Source organism: Gadus morhua, chromosome 10 (genome assembly GCF_902167405.1).
Source record: "Gadus morhua chromosome 10, gadMor3.0, whole genome shotgun sequence".
Lineage (NCBI taxonomy): Eukaryota > Metazoa > Chordata > Actinopteri > Gadiformes > Gadidae > Gadus > Gadus morhua.
The window spans coordinates 13,859,447-13,885,715 of record NC_044057.1 but is presented as its reverse complement, the minus strand read 5'-3'; the positions used below and the strand labels follow the sequence as shown (position 1 = coordinate 13,885,715).

The window sequence follows — 26,269 nt, the reverse complement described above, 5'->3', positions numbered from 1 at the left end:
CAGCCATCATAATTCAATTAAATTCCAATTTATTTGTATATCCCTTAATCACCATTACAGTCTCATAGGGCTTAAAGAATAAGAATACTGAATGCAAAAAATGGGTATAAGTCAGAAACTGGAGTAAGCAGTAGACAAGAGCCAGCATCCCACAGTTTGGATGGCAGTTTAATAACAAGCAGAGCAGCACTTACATCAATCGCAGACATCCTGACAACACTAAGACCGGAAAAGGCAGTTTTCAAATTATAAAAAAAACTAAAAAACATCCACATAGACACAAAATGCAACCACAAATTGTACATATATCAACTACAGTGGGGGCAACGTTTTATTGGTCAATACCCTACTGATCTTCTGTCTGGAACGTTACCACTTCCCTCTCTTTACATGTGGGTGGCACACACACACACACACACACACACACACACACACACACACACACACACACACACACACACACACACACACACACACACACACACACACACACACACACACACACACACACACACACACACACAAATACACACACAACAAGCAGTATCAAACTTAGTTATGCAGCCTCCTGACGACATCCCAACAGAAGTGCTCCATTCAGTGGACAGAACCAGAAGAACATCAACAGACCACAATGTAGGTGGGGAACAGTCAACCTTCATCATCTTCACATCACACCACCCCTGCACCACCACCGCACTCACACACACACCCCACCCCCCTCTCTCACACACATACAGACGCGCACACACTCGGGCGCGGCGTTCCTCTAGCCGATGTAGATCCGGTGGAAGTCGTTGGCGCCGAAGGCGGCGTTGCACTTGGGGCACTTCCTCTGGCGTGTGTCGTAGCGTGTCTTCACGCACTCGAAGCAGAAGACGTGGAAGCACTTGGTCAGCACGGCGTCCTTCACCCGCGAGTTGCAGCATGGGCACGTGAGTCGCGCCTGGGGGTGGGGGGGGAGACACACGCTGTTAGTGGCCACCGCCCCGGGATCCGAGGGAGGCGGGGTAACCGGGAACCACACCCAGACCCCGCCCGGTCCTGAATGTGCCACCAATCTGTCACTCATTGTTATGAATCAACCTGAATGTGTTGTTGGCCTGTGAGGTCCCTGGGTCCGCTGTGATTTATGTTTATGACATATTTTGTACGCCCTGGAACTTAATGTACACACTTATTGTATGTTGTACGTCCTGGCACTTAATGTACACACTTATTGTATGCTGTACGTCCTGGCACTTAATGTACGCACTTATTGTATGTTGTACGTCCTGGCACTTAATGTACACACTCATTGTATGTTGTACGTCCTGGCACTTAAGGTATACACTTTTTGTATGTTGTACGTCCTGGCACTTAAAGGGGACCTATTATGCTTTTACGACCTATAAATGTTGTTATAATGATTGATAGTCATGATTAACCATACTTAAGTGTCAAATAATGATGTACATGCATTTAGACGTATTCCCTGCTGACAGTCTGGGGTGGCTGTGCAGAGCGCTAAACACTCGGGACAGCGATTGCGATTCACTTGTTCACATTTCCCCGCGCTTGCACTCCAAGGAAGGTAACCAATCACAACGGAGTTGGGTTGGTAGGAGGGGGGCGAGTGGGCGGAGAAGGACGAAACGGAGCGTTGACAGAGAAGGCTGAAACCGCCCAGATGAGAGGAATAGTTTCCCGAAAATCTTCATTGTTTTTTGTGTATGGTTAAACATGACTATCAATCATTATTATTATTAACGTTTATAGGTCATAAAAGTCGAAAAGCATAATAGGTCCCCTTTAATGTACACACTTATTGTATGTTTTGTGTCCTTGAGCTTAAAAATAGTACTTAGCATCATGTAACATCTTATCCTAGCTATCTTTGTTGTATACAGTGAATAGGTTAACCTAGCAATTGTTAGTGCTTACATTTGGTTCTATGAGCATCCTTACTGTACCGACAGCGATATATCATTTCTCTTTCTTCTGCCAAATGTACTTATTGCAAGTCGCTTTGGATAAAAGCGTCTGCTAAAGGCCCTAAATGCAAATCTAATGAGGAAAATAAACAGGCTCTAATTGAATTGCCAATCAATTCCAAGTGGAGAAACTATTTAGGCCTGTGCTTCCTCCTACTACAGCCTACTGAATAATGTACAATCCAAGCCGTCTGGTGATCCTGATCTCCAGGGACGATGGAAGAACTCGAGGCTGCGACACACGCCCTCACCTTGTACTCGTTGATCTCCTCGTTTAGGATATCGTCTCCGTTGCTGATCTTCTCGGCCGGTTTCTTGGCCTTCTCGATCTTCCTCCGGAGCTTGGAGATGTCCTCCTGGAGAGGGAGACGTGTCCGTTAGGAAAGCATGTGGAAACCAACACCCCAGCTCCCTGCCCGCCAGTGGTTGAAGACATGTGACAGGAAGCCCTTGAAACAAGGAGCCATCCAATAGGAACCTCTGCATTATAAATATGTTGATCCTTTATTGAACTCAGAAGGTACATTGAGATACAGAATGTATTCTTCAGGGGAGGTGCTGGCTCGGAGAGTCAGCAGCAGGTCATCAAGGTTACAAACAGACATAAATCATTTACAAACACCAAGCTGGACAAATTCCTCAATGTTCCTTGAGTTCCTCAAAGTTCCACAAGTTTCTCAATGTTAATCGAGTTCCTAAAAATTCCTCAAGTTCCTCAATGTTAATCGAGTTCATCAATAATTAACGACTTTGTTCAGTGTTCCAGGTCGATGTGTGCAGAGAGCAGGAAAGCCATTCTTTCCCGTATATATTTTCTTTTTAACATCACTGCTCCAAAACACATAAGAGGCCAAGAAGGCATTCTGGGGGCTGATATATGAAATATAAATCAAATACTTTTTTGGATACAAGACATGATATCCAAAGACTTACGCCAATATATTTCAGAAAGAAGAAAATGTCTGAATACATGTATAAAGTTAATATCCAGCAGGATTTATGGCATAAATGTTCATGTGCGTGCGCGTACCTGTGCACGGCGGGAGTTGAAGGACTCCTTCTCCCGGGAGATGCTGTTCTCCACCACCTCCTCGCGGACCAGGCTCAGCCTCTGCTGCACCTGCTCCAGCTGGGTGCGCACCTCCTCCGACAGCAGAGCAGACTCCTGAGCCTGCACAACGTCAACATGTCTTTATCACGCCTCAGACTACACCGAGGCACTACCACCCCGGTCTGGGGAAATGCAGTCGGGAGGGGCTTTAATACGCGTGTATTGAGTCTTGAGCGACGCTACGCCACAATCAGAGCCGGCTTCAGCCTGATAGCCGCCACCCCCCCCCCCCCTCTTCCCGATGCCCCCCCTTGCACCCCCCTCCCCAACTGAAGCGACAGACTCACTACTGAGTGGTTTGAGGCCTAGTGGGTAGGAGCCTTTAGGACATTTTGGGCCGAATGATTTAGGGTACAAATAATTGATTGAAGCCAGGTGGATATTTTCTATTCTTAGATCAACATTCAAGCTGAAGGCCTTTGGGAAAACAGCCCTTCATTCTAGATGTCGTTCATTAAACTCAAACATGTGTGATTGGATGCTTTATCATCATCATCCGGAGGCGTGGGCGCCCTACCTTGCGTTTGTTCATGTCCAGGGCCTGTGTCCTCAGGGCCAGCTCCCTCTCTGCAGTACTGATGGTGCCCTGAAGGAGGCGCTCCTTCTCTTCCAGCTTGCGCACCACCTGCAGCTGGGCGTCGACCTGGAGGGGCGAGGAGGCAGCGGATTGGGCGAGCAGGAGTCAGGGCGGGGACAGGAGAGTGGCAGCAGGTACATGAGGAGAGAGCTCAGAGTAAGAGGGGTGACTCGGTACAAAAATATTTGTACTTCCCCGCCATGGTTTTAATGTTAGAATCTGGGAAGGTGCACATCGCGATAAAAAAACACTACGTTTGTATAAAGAGTATTTATGTGACTAAAATGTGTGTGATGATATGCATTCCTCCTCTAATTGATTGCAATTAAAAGATTCATCAAACGTATAGTTTTATAGACCGGTATAAATCTTTTACATGTCGTTTTTCTTGTTTTTTGTGCTATGAATTGATATTGACTCAGTGTGGTCTGAGTAGTGAGCTAATCTCCAGGTCTGTTTGATCAGTGGACTGTTGACATTCTATCAGCCACTGTGGGTCATTGAACATTGGTTTAAGACTGGAGTCTTACCCATGAATCCAGTCTTACAGTGTCTGACTGTCTGTGTCTGTCTATGCGTGTTTGTGGTTAAATACGTGTGAACGTGAGAAAACGTGTTTTGTGAACATGTGTGAACACGCGTGTACATGTGCGTGTGAACACGCGTGTCCCCATTCGTGTTCATCTCCGAGTCCTAACCAACCAACCGCAGGGCCTCACCTGGGTCTTGAGCGTGAGCAACTGGTCGGCCAGCTCCTCCTTCTCCTCCTTCAGCAGCTTGTGGATCTGGTTGGACTTAATGCGCTCGCTCATCAGCTTGAAGTTGGCGTCGTCCTTCTCGCGCAGCTGCTGCATCAGACGGATGTTCTGCTCCTGCATGTCTTCGAAGGCCTGGCCCGTCACGTCCATCTCGCTCAGCAGCGCATCCTCCTCCTGCATGGGTGCCAGCGTGTGTGTGTGTGTGCGTGTGTGCGCATGCATGTGTGAAAGTGTGTTTAAATGTGTGAACACGTGTTTAAAATGTGTGAATGAAGGTGTGTCAGCAGGTGTGCGTTGGGAGGTTTATTCAGAGCGTTAAAGAAGAACCAAAACGACACCCGAAGCCTTCAGCTCCAAACACTGGTCGTTCCCATCGTCGTCCAATTGGAACCAAACCATAAAGCCATCGCACCGATCAAACCACACGGAAGGAATGGACCTTTCTTAAGAACGTCACATGTTAGCGATAACGTCCACTACGGCCGCTTGCCTGCTTGGCGATGGAGAGCTTCTTGTTGAGGATGTCGATCTGCTCCTCCACCGAGCGGATCTTCCTCAGGGCCTCCTCGTCCGCCATCTTCTTGCCCTCCCTCCTCTCCCTCTCCTCCAGGTCCCTGAGCCGCTGCCTCAGCTCCTCCACCTGGGGGGGGGGGGGGGGGGGGGGAGGGAGGAAGAGGAGGGGGGAGGAAGGAAGAGGAGGAGGAGGAGGAGGAGGAGGGGGAGGAAGGAAGAGGAGGAGGAGGAGGAGGAGGAGGAGGAGGAGGAGGAAGGAAGAGGAAGGAAGAGGAGGAGGAGGGGGCAGAGGAGGAGGAGGAAGAAAGAGGAGGGTCGTCAGATCATCACAACAAAACTAGGAGACCCTCTACTGAGGAAATGTGTGTTGCAAGTATACGCTACAACCGACGTGTGGATGATGTGGACCCTCTGGTACAAAGCATTTAACTCTGAACTCAGTGAAAGGATGAGTTAAAAAGACAATTGTTCAGATGAAAGATTTACGATTTTAGCAATGAAGCGAGATCTTCTTAGCCTCTAGCGTCTACATGACAGAATGTGTTTCAGAGCACATTCCAAGCAACACCTTTCGCATATTGCTCCTTTAAACTCTAAAAAGACTTACAAAATAAAATGAAAAGAATTTGAACTGCAATGGGAGCCTCTACAGATGAAACAGTGTTGTTGTTGTTGGGTGTTTGTGGTGGAACGCCGTGGCAGATAGAAGGTGCTCCCTACCTCTGATTTGGCCTTCTTCTCAGCGGCCATCAGCTGCACCTTGTCCCTCTGCTCCTTGGGCGCTGAGCGGTACATGTCCAGCAGCAGCTTCATCTCTCTCTGGGACTCCTGGGCTTTCCTGCAGCCACAACATCATCATCATCACCTTCATCACCCTCATCATCACCACCACCACAACATCATCATCACCTTTATCATCATCACAATCACCAACATCATCACCTCCACCACCACATTCATCATCACCTCCACCACCACATTCATCATCACCAACACCTTCCTCACCACCACCATTACCATTACCACCACCTTCATTACCACCACCACCATTATCATCACCACCGACACCTTCCTCCTCATCACCGTCATCATCAACACCTCTATCATCACCAACACCTTCATCATCACCACCACCACCTCCTTAATCTCCATCATGTTGTTATCTGGTTGTCATTGGTAACGGGTAAAAGACGACCCCTACTTGAGCTCGGTGCGGACGGTCTTCAGCTGCTCCACCTCCTTCCTCTTCGGCACGCCGCCCACCGAGGGGCGGTCCCCGCTCGCCTCCTCCGATTGGCTGCTGCCGGGCTTGTCCCGCTCCTCCTTGGCCCCGCCCCCGCCCCGCGTGCTCCTCTCGCGCTCCTTCTCCTTCTCGCGCTCCTCCTTCTTCACGCTCTCCTTCCTGTCCTCCTTCCGGTCCTCCTTCTCCTCCTCCTTCACGTCCCCATCTGCCCCGGGCTCCGTCTTCACCAGGACACCTGGGGGGCCGCAAGACACACGCCTCCCTTTGAATGGATGAATGAATGGATGAATGAATGGATGAACGAATGAATGAGACAGTCACTCATACGAACTACGGACAAGAGAGATGGTCATTTTCAGTCCCTCCAGAAATATGCGGCATATTTATGCAATTTTATGCAATGAAATTGCAGGAACTTGCAAAAAATGCAGCTTTTCGATGACGTTCACGTCGCGTAATTACGTCACTCCATAACGTTCCCATGCAACAGGGGGAAATGGCTGTGTGTAGCAAACGCAACACTTTTCAACTTTCTGCTAAGATGTATGTGACTTTTTTGCAACGAAAATGCGGGGATTATGAAATCCTGCAAGCCCCGCATATTTTGCGGGGAAGTGCGGCATATTTGAAAAAAATGCGGCTCCCGCATGAATATGCAGACTTAGGGACTGGTCAATGTGTTGCAATGAGAGGTTTTCTAACGTTGGATTCGTTCCATTGGAACGAATCCGGGGTCGTGTGTCAGACCCCCTTTGGGATGAGGATGACTAGGCAGGGTGGGAGTGGGACTCACTGCTGTGTATATGTACAGCAGGTCGGATTAATTCAATGTGTATACCTTTATTAGGATTTAATGAGGATTTTGTATGGATAAACTGATGTTCAGATGTTTTACTTTTAAAACAGTTTAAAATCACAATGTTTTGCGTGGGTGTGTGTGTGAGCGCAACACAACACGATGGCATGACGTTCGCTACGACGCAGGGGGGGCCGGCTTCTCACCGGTGCTGCTGGGCGTGGCCGAGCCGCTGTCTGACTCCGCCTTGACCGCGGCGGCGGCGTCGCCGGCGGTGACGGTGGCTGCAGGAGAGACGGTCTCTTCCTTCACATCCATCTCCGTGCTGGACTGGGAATGCAGCACGCCGCTGCCCTTGGCGGCGCGGACCTGTGGCAGAGGGGGGGGGGGAGGGGGGGGGCGGAGCGGTGAGCGTTCCCTGGGGGGGGCTGAGGACGAGGCGTTGGGCAGAGGGCGACCATGTCCCTACTCACCAGGGTGAGCTCAGTCTGGGTCTCCCTCAGCCTCAGCTTGAACTTCACCACCTCCCCCTTCATCTGCTGGTTGTGGTTCTGCAGGGTGCTGATCAGGTGGCGCATCTCCTTGTTGATCGGGCCTGGGGGGGGGGGAGAGAGGGCAAGAGGAAGGAGGGGGAGAGAGGGCAAGAGGAGGGAGGGGGAGACGGTGAGAGGAGGAGATGGTGAGAGGAGGGGGGGAGAGAGGGCAAGAGGAGGGAGGGGGGGGGGAGGGCAAGAGGAGGGAGGGGGGAGAGAGGGCAAGAGGAGGGAGGGGGAGACGGTGGGAGGAGGGAGGGGGAGAGGAGGAGACGGTGAGAGGAGGCGGTGAGATCCACAGACAGAGGGATTTTTCGTGTTGATGTCAAGGGTTCGGTTGTGTGTCTGTGTGTGTCCGTGTGTACGTGTGTATGTGTGTGTGTGTGTGTGTGTGTGATCTACCTGCTTGCTCATTGGCTGCCAGGGTCTGCTCAAACTCGATGCGCAGCATCTCGTACTCCTTCCTGACCTGGGCCAGCGTGTCCTCCAGCTGGAACACCTCCGTCCGCACCTTCCTTTGCAGCGCCACCTCGTCGTTCTGACACACGGCACATTCAATTACTCGCCGAGGTCCGAAAAGGTCCCAGGGCACTTATCGCGAAGAGTAGGGGTTTCCCCGGTGTCCTGGCTAAAGCTGCCCGACCAGGCCCATTCAATCTGGCCCCCTAATCATCCTCCTGTATAATCGGCTGCCTCATTAATTCCCTCACTCTCGCGTGGTGAGCGTTCTGGCGCAGATTTTGCTGCCGTGCATCACCCAAGTGGGTGCTGCACATTGGTGGTGGTGAGTGAGGTCCCCCCTTCACTGTGAAGCGTCTTCGAGTGTCTAGAAAATCGCGATATCAATTATTATTAATACATTTGGTTTGTATAGCCCTTAAAGGTGACATATTATACCACCAGGTGTGATTAGCCGTTACAAGACGTTTTGAATTCTGCCTCTACTGACATCACAAGTGGGCGTGTCCACCTAGATGTGTGACGGATAGATGAGCAACGTTTGCTACAGTCCACTATGCAGGCTGGTAGACTTATCCATCCAGCGCACATCTCGGTAGACACGCCCGCTAGTGATGTCAGAAGAGGCAGATTTTAAAAAATGTCTTTTAACGGCTAATCAAACTCACACCTGGTGGTATAATATGTCATCTTTAGTCACAGGTACATTCTCAAAGGGCTGAACAGGCCGTGTGTGTATTACCTCCCCCTGACCGTAGCCCCCCAGAGGGCAAGAAAAAAACTCCCTTAATTAGCAAGGAGGAAATGTAGAGAACGAACGGCGAGTGGGGATCCCTCCTGCCAGGGATGATTCGGGGGGCAATGGGTGCCATCATTGAATTGGCCCCCATTGCATCAACACCTTGTCAGAGACAACGTCACTTCCTGACACATTTCTACTCGAGCTGGCCGATTCGTTTACCCAAGACCTCCTCATTAGGGACCTGGTGATAAAGTGACGTAAGCTATGGTACCTCTGTACACGGGACATGTTTTGGGAAATGGGGGTATTGTGGGAGAGGGGTAGTAGCCTGGCGCTCAACTGATCGAGCTATCGAAGGCTTATACATGCACACGTTAAATCACTGAACTGCAAATTCAACCCACGGCCAAGTTATGATCATTCCCTGTATTTTAGAACTGTGTGGACAATGTGTTGATCAACCAACGTCCAAACATGCATAGCCAGTCATGCAAATACACAACCACAGACCCAGAGACCCCCAAACGCCCACAGACAGACCCACGCACCCACACAAACACACACACACAGACCCCGACACACACCCACCTCCATGTGCTCCAGCTGGCGGAGGCGGGCCGTTCGGGTGGTGTTGAGGCGGGTGCGGGTCTCGTCCAGCTGGCTCTTGAGCCCCAGAGACTCGTTGTACAGCACAGAGAACTGGGACTGCAGGCAGCGGTACTCCGCACTGTCCTTGACCACGCCCTCCGCCCGGCTCAGCAGCTCCGCCTACATGGGGGGGGGGGGGGGGGACGACAACAACATGAGGGGGTGTTTCCAAACAGCACAACCCGACTGAACGGCAAATCGTCTGCACTTCCAAGAAAGAAAACCGGGAATTGCTTGGTTGTCCTTGTTTTTTTTCCCCCAGACTTTTTCCAAGCCCATTAAAGATCCCATATAGACTACATTTCTATAAATACAATTGTCAAAATTACATTTTTGAAACATGAACGATTAAAAAAAATAAGTCATGCCAGACAAGTGTTTTTAGCAAAATAGATTTGTCTCACTAACAGGAAGCTACGAAATAAACATTGCTGAGCGGGTTCCGCTTAATTCGCGACTTGACATCAGTTTTTGTAGCATATGACATCAGGGCTTTTCACATTCCCATCATGCAGGGTCTGAACAGCCGTGTTAATGCAACCATAATGATCGCCACTAGAGGACGCTACGCCGCAACACAACTCCCATGTGTAGTAGGCTCTTATGAATGAAATTAGTTTCTATGCAAGTTGGCTTTTCAATCAGTTCAAGTACATGCGCGCCGATGATTTTATATGAATGTTTTAGCACAAAAAGTTGAAAGATGAAAAGACAGATGTAATGCATTCATGCTGTTGTATATAAGACCTATGGTTAGACGTATTACAATACTATTTGCTTAAAGAATAGTCTATTCATTCCGAATGCAAGTATTGAAAAGTAAACGTGAATCAAACCTCAAAAGAATCGTACACTTATCAAACCGAACCGCACAGAACTGCTTCAAAAGTAAACTAGCGCTTGTCTACGGCATCGGAGCCAACGTATCAAGTGCGATCCGTGCTTCCAAGGAGAGACGTACACCCTTAAGCATCGGTCTATAAACCCAAGTGTGTGCTGTGGGCTCGCTGTACCTTCATGTTGTTGTTCTCGTGGTTGACGCTGGCCAGGTCCTGCTCCAGCTTCTGCAGCTCACTGTTGCGGTTATCGGCCAGCTCCCGGTTCTCCTCCAGCTCGCTGTTCATCTCCTCGAACTGGAGGGAGAGACGAGGGGCGTTCAGGGTCAACACGGCCCACAGATCAGGGAGCTGCGTGTGCTCCGGATTAACATCGACCCCCGGGACAACTACGGTTACGGTACCTTTCTCTTGTTGATGGTGATGGTCCCACACACACTGCTGGCCTCGCCGCAAACCTTGTAGCCTTTGCTGTTCACCTGCAACACAATTAAGCACCGTTTAAACAGGGGCAATCTACAGAAGAAACATTAACCTTTAGGAGTGACGCATTGTACCAGGTTTGAGCAAATTGTTATTTTCCACCTGTAGTTATTTACATTTAAGGCATTAGGCAGACACTTTTATCCAAAGGGACTTACAATAAGTACATTTGTCAGAAGAAGTGAACCAATATATCGCTGTCGGTACAGTAAGGATGTTCATAGAACCAAATGCCAAGCACTAACAATCGCTATTCCCCGTACACAGCAATGATAGCTAGGATAAGATGCGACACAAATAAGTACTGTGACTAAATACAACATACAATAAGTGCGTACATTGAGTGCCAGGACGTACAACATACAATAAGTATCGAATTGTGATCACGATTTCAATGCCAAAATGAACATATTATAGTTTTTTGAGTCTTTACTTTATTTTTTATTTAATGTTTTATAGAAGGAGCAGAACAGCTGGATACATTTCTGTATATTATTTTAAATTGAAACAATTTATTTTCAACCATTTTGTTGCGAAATTTGAAAGTTCTCAGTTCCGTTTTTTTTGGGAGAGACATGCTGAATAAATGCAACATGTTTTCAAACTCAAAAATAATCGTTTGAATAATCGTGAGTTCAATATTGACCAAAATAATCTGGAGTATGATTTTTCCCATAATCGAGCCAGCTTGCAGACAAGACGGCGCCGGACTCACCCGCTCCAGGATCTCGCTGAGCCGGGCATTCAGCCGGTTCTCCCGCCGGCGGATCTTCTCCATGTCCCACTGGAGCTCCTCGATGAGGCCCTGCAGCTCGCTGACCCGGGTGTCCGCCTTGGCGGCCGCACGGCCCAGGGAACGAGACTGGAGGGGGGAGGGGGGGGGGCAGAGGGTTAGGAGGGGGAACCAGGGGGCATCTACACGCTGTCTGGAATAGATTGCCGAGTTGCTGACAGTGGCTCTATGAAGGTGCATGCATGCATGCATGCATGTATGAATGTATGTATGCATGTGCTATTGCCAATGTACTAGGGGGATCTGGTGCTCCATACCTCTGTGGTCATTTGACTGTGTTTCTGTGTGAGATCTTCAGACAGTTGACGTAGTCTGTCGTTCTCATTGGTCAGTAGGGTGTTAAGCTGGGAGGCCACCTGCCATAGAGAGCCCTCTGGAAAGAGACGAGTATTTTACGAGGCCTGCAAACTCCTCAGGGAATAATGTCGATGATCATATCCACGGGCAGCTTCAATGACACTCTCCTCCATACGTTTTGATTGCATCCTCCAACACTCATAGAAGGGCGTACAATGTTGATACATGTACACATACATTACGTCTATACATGAGGGCTTTTACTACGCTTTTATTCCAAATCACTTACAACTGTTCAGACACACATTCACACACCGACAGCAGAGTCAACCATGCAATGCGACAGCCAGCTCGTCGGGAGCAGTTAGGGTTTAGGTTTAGGTGTCTAACAAACCTTCCGGATACAAGTCAACCGACTCTGTCTCCCGAGCTAAGCCAACATACAGATACACACACTTCCAACCGGTACATCCAAATTCAACCCTGGTTCAACCCATGCCCTGCCCTTCGTCTTACCGCCGCCCGAGTCGGGCTCCACCTTGAGGCGCTCCACGGTGCTCTTCAGCCCCTCGTAGAGCTCCACCACACGGGTCACTTGCTTCTGGCTGGAGTCCAGCCTCTCCTGCAGCTCCGCCTCCATCTCCTCCGTGCTGCTGCTGGCCAGCGTGGCCAGGAAGGAGGTGGCCGTCTCCCCCTGGTGGCCTATGATCCCCGCGGCGGAGCAGAGGTGCACAGACAGTGTGACATGGCAGGTACATGACTCTTTTTCACCTAATATCTAATCCAAATATAATTTACATTTAAATGTAGGGTATTTAGCAGACGCTTTTACTCAAAGGGACCAACATCAGTCACAAGAAAGAGAAATAATATATCGCTGTTGATAGAGAAAGGATGTTGATAGAACAGCCAAGCACTAACAATTGTTAGGTTAACCAAAATGTGGTTGTAAGCCCTGATTACAGCCACGGTCCTTCGAAGAAGATTTGCTACCACCCCTACAGCTACATACTTTCAAAACGCTTTCTACCCACAACGTCTCACTGAACAGTAAAAATCATTGCTCACATGGTCAACTGATACAGGTAAGCATAATCAACCCAAGATGGCCACACGTTTCATCGCAAAACGGCAATGGCTTTTAGTTCCTGGTTCATGCGTCTCTCTGTACCTCTGTCCTTGGGCCTCTCCTGATTCGAGTCTCCATCCGGCTCCGGCGTTCCCGGCTTCAGCCTCGGCCCCTGTCCCTCGGTGGCGGGAGATTTCTCGGGCTCCTTGTCGGATTGGTCGCAGCGCCTCACAGTCAGTTTCACGTTCTCGTCAAACTGAAATCAGGAGATAAAAGAGGGCGGGCCGTCACGCTCTGCTGTTTGATTGGCTGGCTTTGGGTTGACCTACTTGTTGGAGGTGTGTTGCTGTGGTTTACCTGGTTCCAGTATCTGTTGAGGATGAGTAGACTGGCGTCGTCTGTGGCCTGACGAGTCTCCAGCCGTTCAACACGGTCTCGCAGCTCATCCTCAATCACCTGCACCAAACAAGATCCAGATTAGGATTTTTTTCTCATTTAAAATGCAACTGTTGTACTCAGAAATTTGAAGATAAGCTTTGGTTTACCTGTCTTTGATCAAGGGCTTCTCCCAGCTTGCGGTTTTTAACTTGCAGAGCTTTGATGTCTTGTTCCTCCTGAGAAGAGACGTTTCAAACATGACATGAGGAGTAGAGGTGGGGGTGGGGTGGGGGTCGCCCAGGGTGAAATAGGGCAGATCCTAACTTCGATCGTGATTCTTCTTACCGTGTTGGCGTTGAGTCCAAGTTTGATGACAGTTTCCACAGCCGTGCTCCCCCCAGCAGCCGCGCTGAGCCCAGGACCGGCGTCCTCTCCCCCGTCCCGCTCCCTCCGCTTCTCGGGAGGCCCCGAGGAAGGACCGCCGGCCTCAGAAGGACGCTTCTGGCCCGACATCCTGACGCTGCTCAGACAGAATACATGGACAGGTTGCTCAGAGACAAAAGCAGTAATACTTACCCATAAGACATCATTTTTGTAAAGCATTATTTTAGTGGTCGTCTCGGAGCATGATTTAAATATGAGTATGCAAACACGATAGGGGGTATTGAGGTGATCAACAGTTATTCTTCTCGGGTTTAACATTATTCATCCTGCAGAGAATTAGCTCGTAGCTAGAGGAAGCTAGTGTTTTCAATTGTTCCGGGTACTACTGTGAAAGAAAACACAAACTTCCCCGGATAGTTGATCCGATTAAACGTCTTAGTGGATCAAATAACATTATTTGCTCTTACCGTTTTGCACAAAATGTTTGATTTACTGAATCTATTGAGTGATGATTTTGAGTGTGGTGTTTATGTTGCGGCTTTTTTGGGGGACGGTTTCCGGAAGCGGAAGTGTCTGTCTGTTTGTTACGAGTTCATATTACAACTATCATGTGTAATACCGCCCCCAACAGGAAAGGAAAGCAGAGTGCATTCACATGAGCTGTGAACAAAAGCCAAGGCTGTGTAGATACAACGATCCCATCTATCATTCGACTCGTTAAACCGGTTTTCATCAAATAGCTGCAAAGGGCCTTGTTGCCGCAGATATCATGGAACTGTAAACCAAGTGTCCAGTCAGTACAAATGGGAAGGAAGGACTATGCTTTAGGATCCAGTAAGGGTTTATTGTAATTGAGAAATATGTGAATCACATTATAAAACCATTATGTGCACATCAGTAACACTCAGAAGCCTAGGTTCTGTGATAAAACCCAGAAAATATCTCATAAAGAATGAAGCAGTTTTTCATGGAGGTTTGCGCAGGAAGTTTGACTGAAAGGCGGAACTCCTGACCTAGAAGACCATTGCTCATGGGGTCCAGGGTCCATGTTGATCAAAGGTTGGCTCATTCATGTGCTCCCGTCCTCTGTCCTACCTCATCGCTGGGTGTATGTTACGCAGGAGTCAGCAAATGACTGCTGGGGCTATGAGTAAAGTCCCTGAAAGTTCTTTGAACCAGGATCAATACTGTTTATGAACGTCATGTTGAAGTCTTTTGGCGTATGGTTGGACACGAGAAGAGTGCATAAACAAAACAAAATAATAATTGCTCACTTCTTTGTAGAAATAACCAAGCCACACTAAGTGCTACATCTGCAGAAGAGTGTTTCCAATCATGTACCTTCCTGATCTATGGGGAAGGTACATGATTGGGGGGGCCCAAGGCAGAGGGGTGGCCCATGGCAAAAAAAAAAAAAATATTTCTTTTGAATTATCCACCAGCCCATAGTGTTAGGAGTTGCACACGGCCACGTCTCCCCCCTGATGGAGGGGGGGGGCATCAGTACCTCTCGTATACAGGGCCCAGGATTTGGTGCCACGGCCCTGGTCTTGACACGTATGTGAATGATAATACAATATTATTTAATCGAGTCTTGTGTTGGGTTGTATTTTATTATAAGGTCTTGCGTACTATGTCTATATACTCTGTTTAAGGGTACACCCTATTGTCAGTGAGAATGAATTTCCTTTTTGAGAACAATAAACGACTATCTTGATTCTAAATGCATTCAATACAATAAAATGATAGTATTCATCATCATGTTGTGTGAACAGGCCTTATCTTCAATGGTGGACCTCTGAACTAATGGGTTAGGCTACATAAAATGTTGTCCCAACTAAAATATTCTGAAATGTGCATTTAATCTTCATTACAACGCATGCATATTATTCTCCTTTTGAGAAATGTAACTAAAATAGATAACTCAAGTAGAGGGAGAAGAAAAAACTCAAACAAAAAACAAAGTAACCGGATTTGCAGCATTGCAAGGCGACAGCCGTCTCCATTTAGATTGGAACACGTCCCAACTAGATGATGCAATCCATTTCGACAAGGTGATCCTGATTTTCCACTAATATGTTCTAAGCTTTTACAGCCAGTACACTTTCAGGCCATGATCTTCGGAGTTGAAATCATCCTGTCAGGTTGTGATTAGTCAAAGTCCAACAATGATCATTAATACGTGGACCACGCCCAGTCTATGCGTTTGGACCAATTGCATGATGAACGCCGCTGCACGCCTCTGATGCACGCCTCTGCCACATGTTGCGCCTCCTCCTCCACTCCACAGTCAATAAAGCCCGCTCTGTGGCGACTGCTTGTCCTACCCGATCACTGCTCGTCTGTTGTGTGGCAGCGGAAGCCTTCTGTTCGTTTATCTTCAAGTGTGATATCAACAACTGCCAAGTAAGATTACTGCAAAAGCTTCTCATGTTTGGTAAAAGTTACTTGAATGGTGAAGTTAACATGCATGTGTTCAACTTATAATGCACTTACGGATCTGTATTCATATCTTCCATGATGTTGATTTTTTTATTTAACTTTTCGCGATGCAATTATTCTGTTCATTGGTTTGACGACGTATGCGGAAATGGTTCAGTGAATCTATATATCATCCATCGCCTCTTACGCTGATCTATAACCGGCAGTTTTTGCACTTATAAAACTAAACATTTTGCATAGGTGGAAAGGTTAATTGTAGCCACTCTCTTGCATGTGCACATTAACCAGTAATCCTACCTGTGGTATTTTGATTTTGGTTTTATTCAGAAGTAAATGCAACTCCATAAAGCCAATGGGGCCCTAAGGACCTTTTACTGCCTGACGTAACACCTGATGCTCTCATTTTCTTTGTTTTCTTAGTATGACTCATCAGTTCCCGGCCCTGTCTCCGGAGCAGAAGAAGGAGCTCTCTGACATTGCTCAGAGGATGGTGGCCCCTGGAAAGGGAATTCTGGCTGCAGATGAATCCACAGGTGAAAAGGATACAATGCTTGGACTTGGACATAATGTTTCCTTCTGTGTGTATTCAAAAGTTACCTTGATAGTAATCATTCTATGTTTTCCTTCAAAGGCACCATGGGAAATCGCCTGAAGAAGATCAACGTAGAGAACAGTGAGGAGAACCGTCGCTACTTCCGCGACCTGCTCTTCTCCGTCGACACCCTCGCCAGCAGCATCGGGGGCGTCATCTGCTTCCATGAGACCCTGTACCAGAAGGCTGACAACGGCAAGCTCTTCCCCCAAGTCATCAAGGACAAGGGAATTGTTGTAGGCATTAAGGTAAACGAGGGGGCAACAAGCCCGCTTCTCAAGCCAGTCCTAAAAGGATTCGCACCTCAACAAATTTGTCACTTTGACCCTGGGAGTTACTGATTAATTTATTTCTTGTATCAGGTAGATAAAGGCACCGCTGGCCTGAACGGAACCGACGGTGAAACCACCACACAAGGTACTTGCTTGGAGCTCATCTCTTCTGTATTTTGAGAGAACATTATTTGCGTTTCTGTAATTGTCAACATGGCCCGACACTAAAGGATGCATTCCTGATCGTATCATATTAAAGGCATCAACAAGGTGTCTAAAAACGGGTGTGTCCCCCTGCAGGTCTGGACGGCCTTTCAGAACGATGTGCCCAGTACAAGAAGGACGGCTGTGACTTTGCCAAGTGGAGGTCCGTGCTCAAGATCTCCGACGGCTGCCCCTCCGCTCTGGCCATCGCAGAAAATGCCAACGTGCTGGCAAGATATGCCAGCATCTGCCAACAGGTGTGTGATTAGGATTCATCCTGCATCCATGCACATTCAGTGAAGTACATCAGTGATTCACTTCACGAGGACTCCATGAGTGCCGGTCGGTTAAAGTAACACAACTTGCCCCAACAGAACGGTCTGGTGCCCATCGTGGAGCCAGAGATCCTTCCTGACGGAGACCACGACCTGAAGCGCTGCCAGTATGTCACAGAGAAGGTCAGTAGAAAACCATAACTGAAACAAGCCCCAAACACTAAAGGCTATGCTCTCCAACAACTTTGACTCGGTGGATTGGTTTTCTGGCGCCTACATTTCCAACTGAACCGATTCCTGGTCCCCAGGTGTTGGCGGCTGTTTACAAGGCCCTGTCCGACCACCACGTCTACTTGGAGGGCACCCTGCTGAAGCCCAACATGGTCACCGCTGGACACTCCTGCACCCAGAAGTTCACCCCTGAGGAGGTCGGCATGGCAACAGTGACCGCTCTGAGGAGAACCGTCCCGTCCGCGGTACCCGGTAAGGCTTTCTTTAAAAAAAATGCTTTTTGAGGGACGGACATACCCGGTGTGGCACTACCAACCGAGGAGGCTGTAGAAGTCATGGCAAGGTGCACACTAGGTTAACCTAAGCGTGCCCCGGTTCCTCCCAGGCGTCTGCTTCCTGTCTGGAGGCCAGAGCGAGGAGGAAGCTTCCCTCAACCTGAACGCCGTCAACCAGGTGCCCCTCCACCGCCCCTGGAAGCTGACCTTCTCCTTCGGTCGCGCACTCCAGGCCTCCGCACTCGCAGCCTGGCAGGGCAAGACCGCCAACAAGGCCGCTTCCCAGCAAGCCTTCAGCACAAGGGCGAAGGTGAGCCAATGGGGGGGGTGGGGCAGCATCACAATAATAATATGATGTATTCGAAGATTGTTGAGATACCATTGCTTATCTGGCTATTAAGTAACACATGGCTGATTTGTGATCATATTAACTTTGTCGGGATCCTTTTCCCTTGAAGTTGCCCAACGTGTGTGGCTGATTATTAACAGCCTGTCGACTTTGGCCCTTGTGTTCCTCAGATCAATGGCCTGGCCGCTAAGGGAGAATATAAGCCGACCGGCTCGTCCGACCAGTCCGCCACGCAGTCTCTGTACACAGCAAGCTACGTTTATTAAACGCAATATTTAAAAATGATGAAAAAAATAAATAAAGATGGACCAAAGTTGTTTGTACTTCCTGTCCTGCAAACTCCTGCTATTTCTTTATGCCTCAGATCTGAATAAATGTGACCAACTTTGAACTAAATGTTTGTATTGGGTTTTTGTGAAGTTAAAACCGTTGCATTGAAGATGTTTTCAATTTGAATAGGCAAAGTGTTTCTTGTTCTGTAAAACAGTCGTTGTCCTTCATAAAGGATGTAGGGGGATTCCTTGGGCCTCCCTGACCAGAAGTTCCTGGTAGCTCTCCTTTTCCTGAAAGTGGGAGGAAAAACCTCAAGATTATCCAGAGATTCTGCTCTCGAGCGTGGTCCACTGCTGACCTAGACCAGGGTCCCACTCCTGCAGAGACGCAGTGGTAATGTTATCAGATCACGTGTTGCAAAACACCTTCACCGACGTATATTGTGCAGTAGCGACATCATAGCCTGTGATTTCTTCCTATTCTGCTTGATTAGTTTACCAGAGGGGAAGCTCCCAACTTGAGCGGCTTGGCCACCATGGCAGTATCCTTCATCTGACGGCGATGTGCATATCTGTGGTGCCATTGTATTCTTGATCGTCTATGTTGATGCCAGCTTGCCCCCACACGTTTAGCCTCTGGTAGTCCCCCTTTCTTACCCTTTTTTTTTGGCTACCACTATATAGTGGTAGCCACTATATAGTGGTAGGCAAATAATAAAACATAAGAAATTATCAAACAAGAATTAGAGATTGTTACACATTATGAACTTAAACACACTATAATTGTACAAAAGTAGGCTTTAAACACAGCCGGAGTTGGAAAATAAAGATAAAAAAGGTGCTGTATTGCCACCTGGTGGGCTGGCACGTCCATATAAAGCCGGATATGGCACCAAAGCGTAGTGAGATCATGCAGTGAGATGGATAGCCTACCATTTCAAGGCGGATTAACATGACTGAATAAGCAGAATAAATGCTATTCAGTCGGTATTGTTTCAAGTGTCATGGCTGGTTCGATGTGCTGGACAATCACCTGTAAATAGATCAGGACGAAAAAAATCTTTATTTTAATGGAAGAATATGCTCAAGCCTGGAAGGTGCTAGTAGGTCTACTATATTCAAGCACAAATTAAGACGCAACTAACTACCGCGTCCTTACTAATAGCACTTACTTCGGTTGTCAATTTCAAGGGAAATTATTACCTGGGATTGTGTTGACTTCAGAGCTCTACGTGCAGCCGTAGACAAAAAGATAAGCAGTCCAGAAACACATAAGCTACAAATGAACAGTATGGCTTGAATAAGCGTTTTCTGCATGAAAAAAAAGAAGAGACAAAGTAAATTAGAGAATTACATTCGTTTTTCCATATCATCCACTCAATATGGTTTGTGTTTGGTTTTTTGCTTGTTTTGGGCAATCACTTACCATTATTTCGGAGGGTAATTCATCTTCGAAATATCTAAACCATACACCAAAAAAATACATTCTGATGAGCGCTGAAATTACCATTGGAATGAGGGCCACTACATACATGGCCAAACACACCGTCACCTACAAGAGAAAGGTGTTTTACAAATAGGTCTCTCTCTCTCTCTCTCTCTCTCTCTCTCTCTCTCTCTCTCTCTCTCTCTCTCTCTCTCTCTCTCTCTCTCTCTCTCTCTCTCTCTCTCTCTCTCTCTCTCTCTCTCTCTCTCGAAAACAAGAATTAAGGTAAACATACACATTTCTTGGATGGATGACGGACACTTGAAATGGAAAGAATCCCGCAGATGAAAAACTAGAAAGAAAAGAAAGGAGACAACTGTGAACGATAACATTAACATGTAGCATGCATTGAAACATGCCGTCGTTCCAATGTTTTGAGCGATAGTTAATAGTGTGATGTAGGCCTACCACGGCTCCCTGCCCGAAGGATATGTAGTTTATAATTGCAGACACACCGTAAATAAAATAAAATTCAGACGCCATCAGGAGTTCCGCTCAGCCAAACATCAAAACCACAATCTGGGAAGGAGGACACAAGCGCACACGAGGGGGCGATGTTACTCAAATTGTGATAAAACAAAGGACCCCTTTATCCAGCCAGCCGCACACAACTGAGCCCCCGCATTTAATCCAGCGTGGATTAGATGCTAATTTCTGGGATGCCTCTGATATCTGGGTGTGGTATGACTGAAGGAGTGGTGACGGTTCAACATGAATTGGTTTATTCAGAGCTACAAGGTAAACGGTCATGCCCTCTGCCGGGAGTTCACGGAGCATCAGTGGGACCCCAGAAATTCGATGGTATATTGGTCAGGATGCTGAAGAGGTTACCCCTATTGGGTCTGGTTTATCTCAGAGAGTATAAAGAGACAGTTGAACGGACCGTTGAGTTCGACCTTATATGGTGTTGTTATGACCACTCTATGAGTGAGCACTCAGCAGTCAGTCGGCCTACTGGTGTTATCTCTAATACTGTGTCAGGTCGAATGAGGTAAGCCTCCCTCTTGATGAACAGATGCAGAGGCTTGCTGTTCATGACCACATTGAAGCTTTCCTGCGTCTGCCCTGTCTATGTTGCTCTTCCTCCTCGGTTTGGGAGAGGAGGATGAGGACAACACATGAGCTGCCACATCTTTGAGTATTCAGTCGCTGTCAAATGTATTTATCACTCCAAATAATAATAATAAAATATTTTCTTCGAATTTGGTGGACTCCGGATCGAGGTGACCGAATCAGACAGTAGTTTGTATGGTGCAAAATATGTTACTCTCTGTCCAGGATACAATGAAAGCAGTTAACGGACTGGCAGTGGATTCCTCTTGTATCTGCATTTACAATAATAAATAAGTTACTCATATTATCCCAAACTTCAAGTGAACCAACTTGAGGAGATGTCTGGACTACACCGTGCACTATGATATGTTATTCACAGTGTAATACCCATAGTTGCAACCTGTTTGATTTTGGGATTGGAGATGAGTGACTGTGCAAAGCGGGGGTTAGAGGTAATGTTCAAGTCCTAATTCGCCATCTAGTGCCGAAACACTTCTCCAACATCCTTACCAACAAAGACCTGATGGTTGTGTTTACCACTTCTGCCTGGGTACATTTTCATGGCTGACCGTTTGCCTTTTGGGTCTAATGGCTCAAGAATGCAATGCTCTTAAATCCTGTTTGGGGAACGCATGTAATATGATGCAAAATTACCTTTAAGCTGAATACATTTCAGCAGCTTGACGTTGAATTGCCTTTTGCCCTTCATCTTCTCTACCCTGCCATTCTCAATAATATTTTGGCCAGCAGCTTTGACTACGGGAAAATACTGGCATGACCGGGATTTTCAAACTAGCAATCGTTATTGACACACTTGTTCTGAGCATCACTGTAGTGCACATTTTATGTTTCACAGGAAGAATTGTAATGAAGTCCTTTGAGGTGATTTGGAAAAATATATTTTATTGACACCTTGACACCTTGGTTAAGGTGATATGTTAAGGCACTTATAGGTTGCACAGATAGTGAGAACATAGTTACTAGAACTTTTATTTGGCCTATATTTGGATAGCCATGAATAAAAAACAAGGGCCGTTGCCCTTAATGAATTGATGAAAGGACCAGGAATCTCAGCACTGTGATTTGTTGAACACAAAATTCTGTGTATTACTTACTTATTACTTAAGAATCCTCCTCAATACATTAAGATTCAGATGAGTAAGACGTGTTTATATTCACTATAGATCCATGCACATTATCATGAGAGTAAATCATTTAGTGGTCGGCATACATGCTGTACCCTAAAACCCAATAAGGCGCTACCAAGATGCAAATAACGCATTGAGCCAGCCATCTCGATTAATTCAAAATGAGCGCTTTCAGTTTGCTCCGATCCAAAGCGTCAGATTAACTAAACTCAGACAGGAAGAAGGTGAGGTCATAGTGTGGGGGGCGGTTTAGCCCCATGGCCTGGCAGAGGACGAGCATATGCTGGCGGGCTCTCTCGGCGCAGGTGTCCCTCATCGCCACGTTACAGAAGGGCTCCTCGAACTGCCCTGCGATGAGTTCGTCGGCCGCGGCCAGCTCGTTGAAGCAATTGGCTCCTTCCTGGTGCAGGCTCCGCAGGTAGGTGAGGCTGGACGTGGTCCTCAGAGCCTGGAGGTGCTGGGACACCACGCACATCACCCCGGCAAAGTGGTGGCCCCCCGCCGGCAGGTCGGAGGCGGAGGGCAGGAGGGGCCGCACGCCACACGCCACCATGAAGGCCGCCAGCACGAGGTCCACACCGTACAGCTGCAGGATCCAGTTGCGCAGGTAGAAGCCCCCCATGCGGGCGTTCATCTCGATCAGGCGCGGGCCCAGCTCCGGAATCTTCAGCTCCACATTGTACACGCCGTCGCGCAGGCCGCAGCGCAGGCAGGCGTGGTAGGCCGCCCTAATCAGCTGGCCACGCTTGTCCGGGGCCAGTCCCGAGGGCATCTGGGCCGTGGTCTCGGTAAAGGTCGGGGGTCGGGTGGGGCCGTTGAATATGACGACGTCGACGTCGTGTTCGGTGCCATCTACATACTCCATCAGGGTCATGGCGTTCCCCAAGCCCAGCCCGATACCTGGGTGGTCCGCTCCTCCTTCAGGTCACCTCCGATGCGTGCCTGCCTTGTTCAGGTCCGAGACGCTCTCCACTTGGTGGCAAGGCACCGCGTAGAAGCTGGGAAACTGAGAGAGCAGGGGAACGCATGGATGGAATGGATCATCAAGGGAAGGGGAGGAAGTGTGTGCCGGGAGGCGTGGGGAAGCAACCAATAAGGAATGTGTGCAAGTGCTCTCGATTGTCTCTGTGGAGCCAGTGAGGAAATCCCTGGCACCGAATTCGGCAAGGGCTCTTAAGGTTTCCTCTTCCGAGCCGTTCATTCCTGGTTCCTCTACGGACGCGGTTAGGACCCCCGCGGCCTTTGTCAGCGACAGAAGGTGCAGGTGGGTTCTGCTCTTCTCCTTGGCGATGGACACGGCCCCTGGGAGAGGACCCCTCAGGCGGAGCGTGTCGCAGATCTGCGACGTCAGGATCACGCAGTCATCCCAGAAGCAAACGTAGCCGTCGGGGTGAAGCTCGGAGGCCGTCAGCCAATCACACAGTGATCCACCATCTTGGAAGCAAAGTGGTTGGGGTCGCCGTGACAAGGACTATCTGGTGGACGTAAGGAAAGGAGTAAAAGGGGTCATGGGCTTGGCATGGATGTGTGTGAGTACAGTAAATGTTTGCGGTATTAAGGGGTCACCCAAGGTTCTGTTTTGGGTCCACTTTAGTTTACTATCTATGTTAACAACATTGGCACTCATTGGCAGATATTGATTTACAAGTTTTCAGCCCCTGAAGCCTGTAACATCTTGCAGACACATCTTCAACTAGAGGACCTGATACCTACTTTACGTCATTGAAGACGTAAAGGGTAAGACGCAAATCAAATGGAATTTACTTCACTAGCCAAACCTGTCACCAGCAGTATGTTTGGTGCCAGAATGTTACCTGTGGTTTCTGAGACCTACTGCTAAATGTTCGGTCTTTGTACTTTTTAATTTTGTTGTGAAACTGAATAGCTACCATCTTGGACAGGACTCCCTACTTTACCAGGACCTGGTCAAATAATGGTTTAATAAAATAAAAAAACAGGACCACAGATGTGAAGAGCAAATCTACACCTAAATGGAGGAAGACCAGAGAAGGGTTGATCTTACAAACCTCAACTTAAATTAAATCTGAAAGACCAAGTGACCCCAAAGTTAAATACATCATTATTACAACATGTAAGGTGGTATAATTTCTCTATATGCATTAAAATGGTAATTAAGATGAACACATTCATGATATGAATTGCGCACCAATCATGTCTGTCTGCGCATTGACGCCTCCTCATTTTTCAGGACATGTCGGACTCTGCCTCCATGATGAGGCGGACACAGTCCAGGGCAGTCTTGGTTGCTAAGTGACGGAGCGAGACAGCAAACATAGGGTCAGTAAAGCCGCATGCTCTCAAGGTGGTCTCCAAGGACTGACACAAAGACTGATGGTGGGAGAGAGGAGAGTCCGAGGCGCCCACTCTACACACCAACTGGCGGAGAGATTGGGAAGGCAAAAAAAAGGTGAATGCTACAAACTAATAGTAACCCATGCTAATGACTTTAGAGATCAGATCTACGTGCACCTTGTAGATGAGATGGATGTCCTGTGGGGAGCGGTTAACCACGGCACACAATCTGAAGGACAGGTCAGGGATGGGAGGCGGGCCACCTGAGACAGGAAGGAAGACCACGATGCAATTTCATGGCAATAGTACATTGAGTAGACCATTCCATCGATTTTTTTTATTGGAGACTCAAGACTTTCCATTCATATCTGCACTACCTTATCCGTGTCAAGTTCTGATTGACATTCAATAACCTCACCTCCATTCTGTTCAGGCACAACATGAGCTTACACCCACTGTGACAATCCGATCTTTCCTCTGACTGATTACTGCTTGACCTTTAAAGCACACCACCCTTCCTTTCACCCAGCCCCCTACCTGTGTACATCTCCCAGGTGCGCACCTCCAGGGTGGCCTGGGGCTTCAGGGGAGGGCAGAAGCCCTCCAGAAGGGCTGCCTCTCCAGGGAGCAGCCCCGGCAGGAGCTTGACCACGTAGGCCCACACCTCCTCCGTAATGTCCAGTGAGAGATACACCGGCTTTGAGGAGGCCGCCCAGTCCACAAACCGGCCTCCGCTGCGCCTCAACACAACCTTCATGATAGGAAGGCAAAGAACCGAGTTCTGTGTTATCGAATGTATGTTGTACAACAAAAATATTGAATCATCAGAGCGCAGGGTTGACATTGAACCCACCTTGTCAGCATGCCTCACAGCTTTGGATTCCAGTAAGGAGAAGACCTTATATCGAGTCGAGGTTGCATTTCAGCGTCTTTCCGAGGAGAACCAGTTCTACGGCTCCCACGACGCCTTCCTCCAAGGGCGTGTCTGCTGAGGGGTTCAGAAGTGCCAGGGTGGGGGGTGTGTTGAGGCTAGCTTTCTTCAGCAGAACCCTGGATGTCAGGACATCACCCCAAAACCTCCCCAGCGGTCCAGAACTCGCTATCGGGCAGTCCGCCACACGGGTGACTTCCTCATTTGAATAAGGGTCACATGACAGGAAGTAGGTGACCTTGCGAGGATGGCTGAAGAGGAAGGTGCGGCCCTCGAGGTAAAATGTCACAGCCTTGTTCAACAGGAGGGAGGAAGAGGAGAGCGGCGTATATTGTGCAGTAGCGACGTCATAGCCTGGGTTTTCTTTCTATTCTTCTGGATTAGTATACCAGAGCGGTAGCTCCCATCTTGAGTGGTTTGGCCACCATGGCACTATCCTTCATCTGGACGGCGATGAGCATGTGGTGCCATTGCAGTCTTGCTCGTCCATGTTAATGCCAGCTTGCCCCAACACGTTTAACCTCTGGTAGTCCCCCTGTCATACAACCCTGGGAGAAAATTCAACCAAACATTGTCCTGGCTTGAAGACCACGTGTTTGTAACTATTGTAATCTGTAGTAAGTATAATGTCATTGGTATAATTGCGTGTCTATTCAACCCATTATAACTTAATGAGGACCAGGCTCCTGACTACATCGTAGCGCATGCAGATTACAGGTTTATCAATGTACATGAGACCTTTACAAAAGAAGCCCCCCCTTCTTGATATGTAAATTACGTGGTTGGTGGCCAATTGAAGAGGGGTCTGCCCGAAGTGGTCTTGTAGCTGAGCC

The 26,269-nt window shown here is 48.2% G+C and overlaps 2 protein-coding genes, 1 long non-coding RNA gene and 1 pseudogene across 5 annotated transcripts; 1 reads left to right on the top strand and 3 right to left on the bottom strand.

Annotated features, from left to right (window-relative positions):
* Window positions 1–135: 135 nt before the first annotated feature.
* Window positions 136–14,179, bottom strand: rnf20 (ring finger protein 20, E3 ubiquitin protein ligase). 2 transcript variants are annotated; one of them, XM_030367689.1, is made up of 22 exons: window positions 14,061–14,179; window positions 13,555–13,729; window positions 13,377–13,445; window positions 13,189–13,287; window positions 12,934–13,087; window positions 12,279–12,464; window positions 11,723–11,838; window positions 11,388–11,534; window positions 10,594–10,668; window positions 10,367–10,486; window positions 9,294–9,473; window positions 7,907–8,042; window positions 7,445–7,566; window positions 7,178–7,340; window positions 6,134–6,437; window positions 5,653–5,770; window positions 4,910–5,059; window positions 4,381–4,593; window positions 3,602–3,727; window positions 3,004–3,144; window positions 2,225–2,329; window positions 136–946 (listed from the first exon to the last, which is right to left on the bottom strand). In XM_030367689.1, the coding sequence occupies exons 2-22, from the start codon at window positions 13,720–13,722 to the stop codon at window positions 770–772; spliced, it is 3,069 nt and encodes a 1,022-aa protein (XP_030223549.1). In that variant the 5' UTR covers window positions 13,723–13,729; window positions 14,061–14,179; the 3' UTR covers window positions 136–769. The 2 variants fall into 2 exon arrangements, with proteins under 2 accessions (XP_030223549.1, XP_030223550.1); XM_030367690.1 differs by having other exon boundaries at window positions 6,134–6,410.
* A 1,519-nt stretch (window positions 14,180–15,698) lies between these two features.
* Window positions 15,699–18,624, top strand: aldob (aldolase b, fructose-bisphosphate). The gene is made up of 9 exons (XM_030367688.1): window positions 15,699–15,999; window positions 16,456–16,568; window positions 16,667–16,875; window positions 16,990–17,044; window positions 17,200–17,360; window positions 17,478–17,561; window positions 17,687–17,861; window positions 17,995–18,194; window positions 18,404–18,624. Exons 1-9 carry the CDS (start codon window positions 15,794–15,796, stop codon window positions 18,497–18,499), a joined length of 1,299 nt encoding a protein of 432 aa, XP_030223548.1. The 5' UTR covers window positions 15,699–15,793; the 3' UTR covers window positions 18,500–18,624.
* Window positions 18,625–18,775: 151 nt separating this feature from the next.
* On the bottom strand, window positions 18,776–20,972 carry LOC115552015 (uncharacterized). Of its 2 annotated transcripts, none has more exons than XR_003978272.1 (6): window positions 20,400–20,972; window positions 20,227–20,283; window positions 19,932–20,057; window positions 19,709–19,816; window positions 19,439–19,538; window positions 18,776–19,181 (listed from the first exon to the last, which is right to left on the bottom strand). It is a non-coding gene; the product is annotated as an uncharacterized LOC115552015 (long non-coding RNA). The 2 variants fall into 2 exon arrangements; XR_003978273.1 differs by having other exon boundaries at window positions 19,932–19,965.
* Window positions 20,973–21,932: 960 nt separating this feature from the next.
* LOC115552756 (carnosine synthase 1-like) lies at window positions 21,933–25,897 on the bottom strand (annotated as a pseudogene).
* Between the last annotated feature and the right edge of the window lie 372 nt (window positions 25,898–26,269).

Coding starts and splice junctions, on each gene's coding strand:
- rnf20 (XM_030367689.1), bottom strand. CDS start 13,722: ATGTCGGGCCAGAAGCGTCCTTCTGAGGCCGGCGGTCCTTCCTCGGGG. Junction 13,446..13,554: donor TTGGACTCAACGCCAACACG/GTAAGAAGAATC, acceptor GTCTCTTCTCAG/GAGGAACAAGACATCAAAGC. Junction 10,487..10,593: donor TCACCATCAACAAGAGAAAG/GTACCGTAACCG, acceptor CTCTCCCTCCAG/TTCGAGGAGATGAACAGCGA.
- aldob (XM_030367688.1), top strand. CDS start 15,794: ATGCGTTTGGACCAATTGCATGATGAACGCCGCTGCACGCCTCTGATG. Junction 16,569..16,666: donor GGCTGCAGATGAATCCACAG/GTGAAAAGGATA, acceptor TTTCCTTCAAAG/GCACCATGGGAAATCGCCTG. Junction 17,361..17,477: donor ATGCCAGCATCTGCCAACAG/GTGTGTGATTAG, acceptor TTGCCCCAACAG/AACGGTCTGGTGCCCATCGT.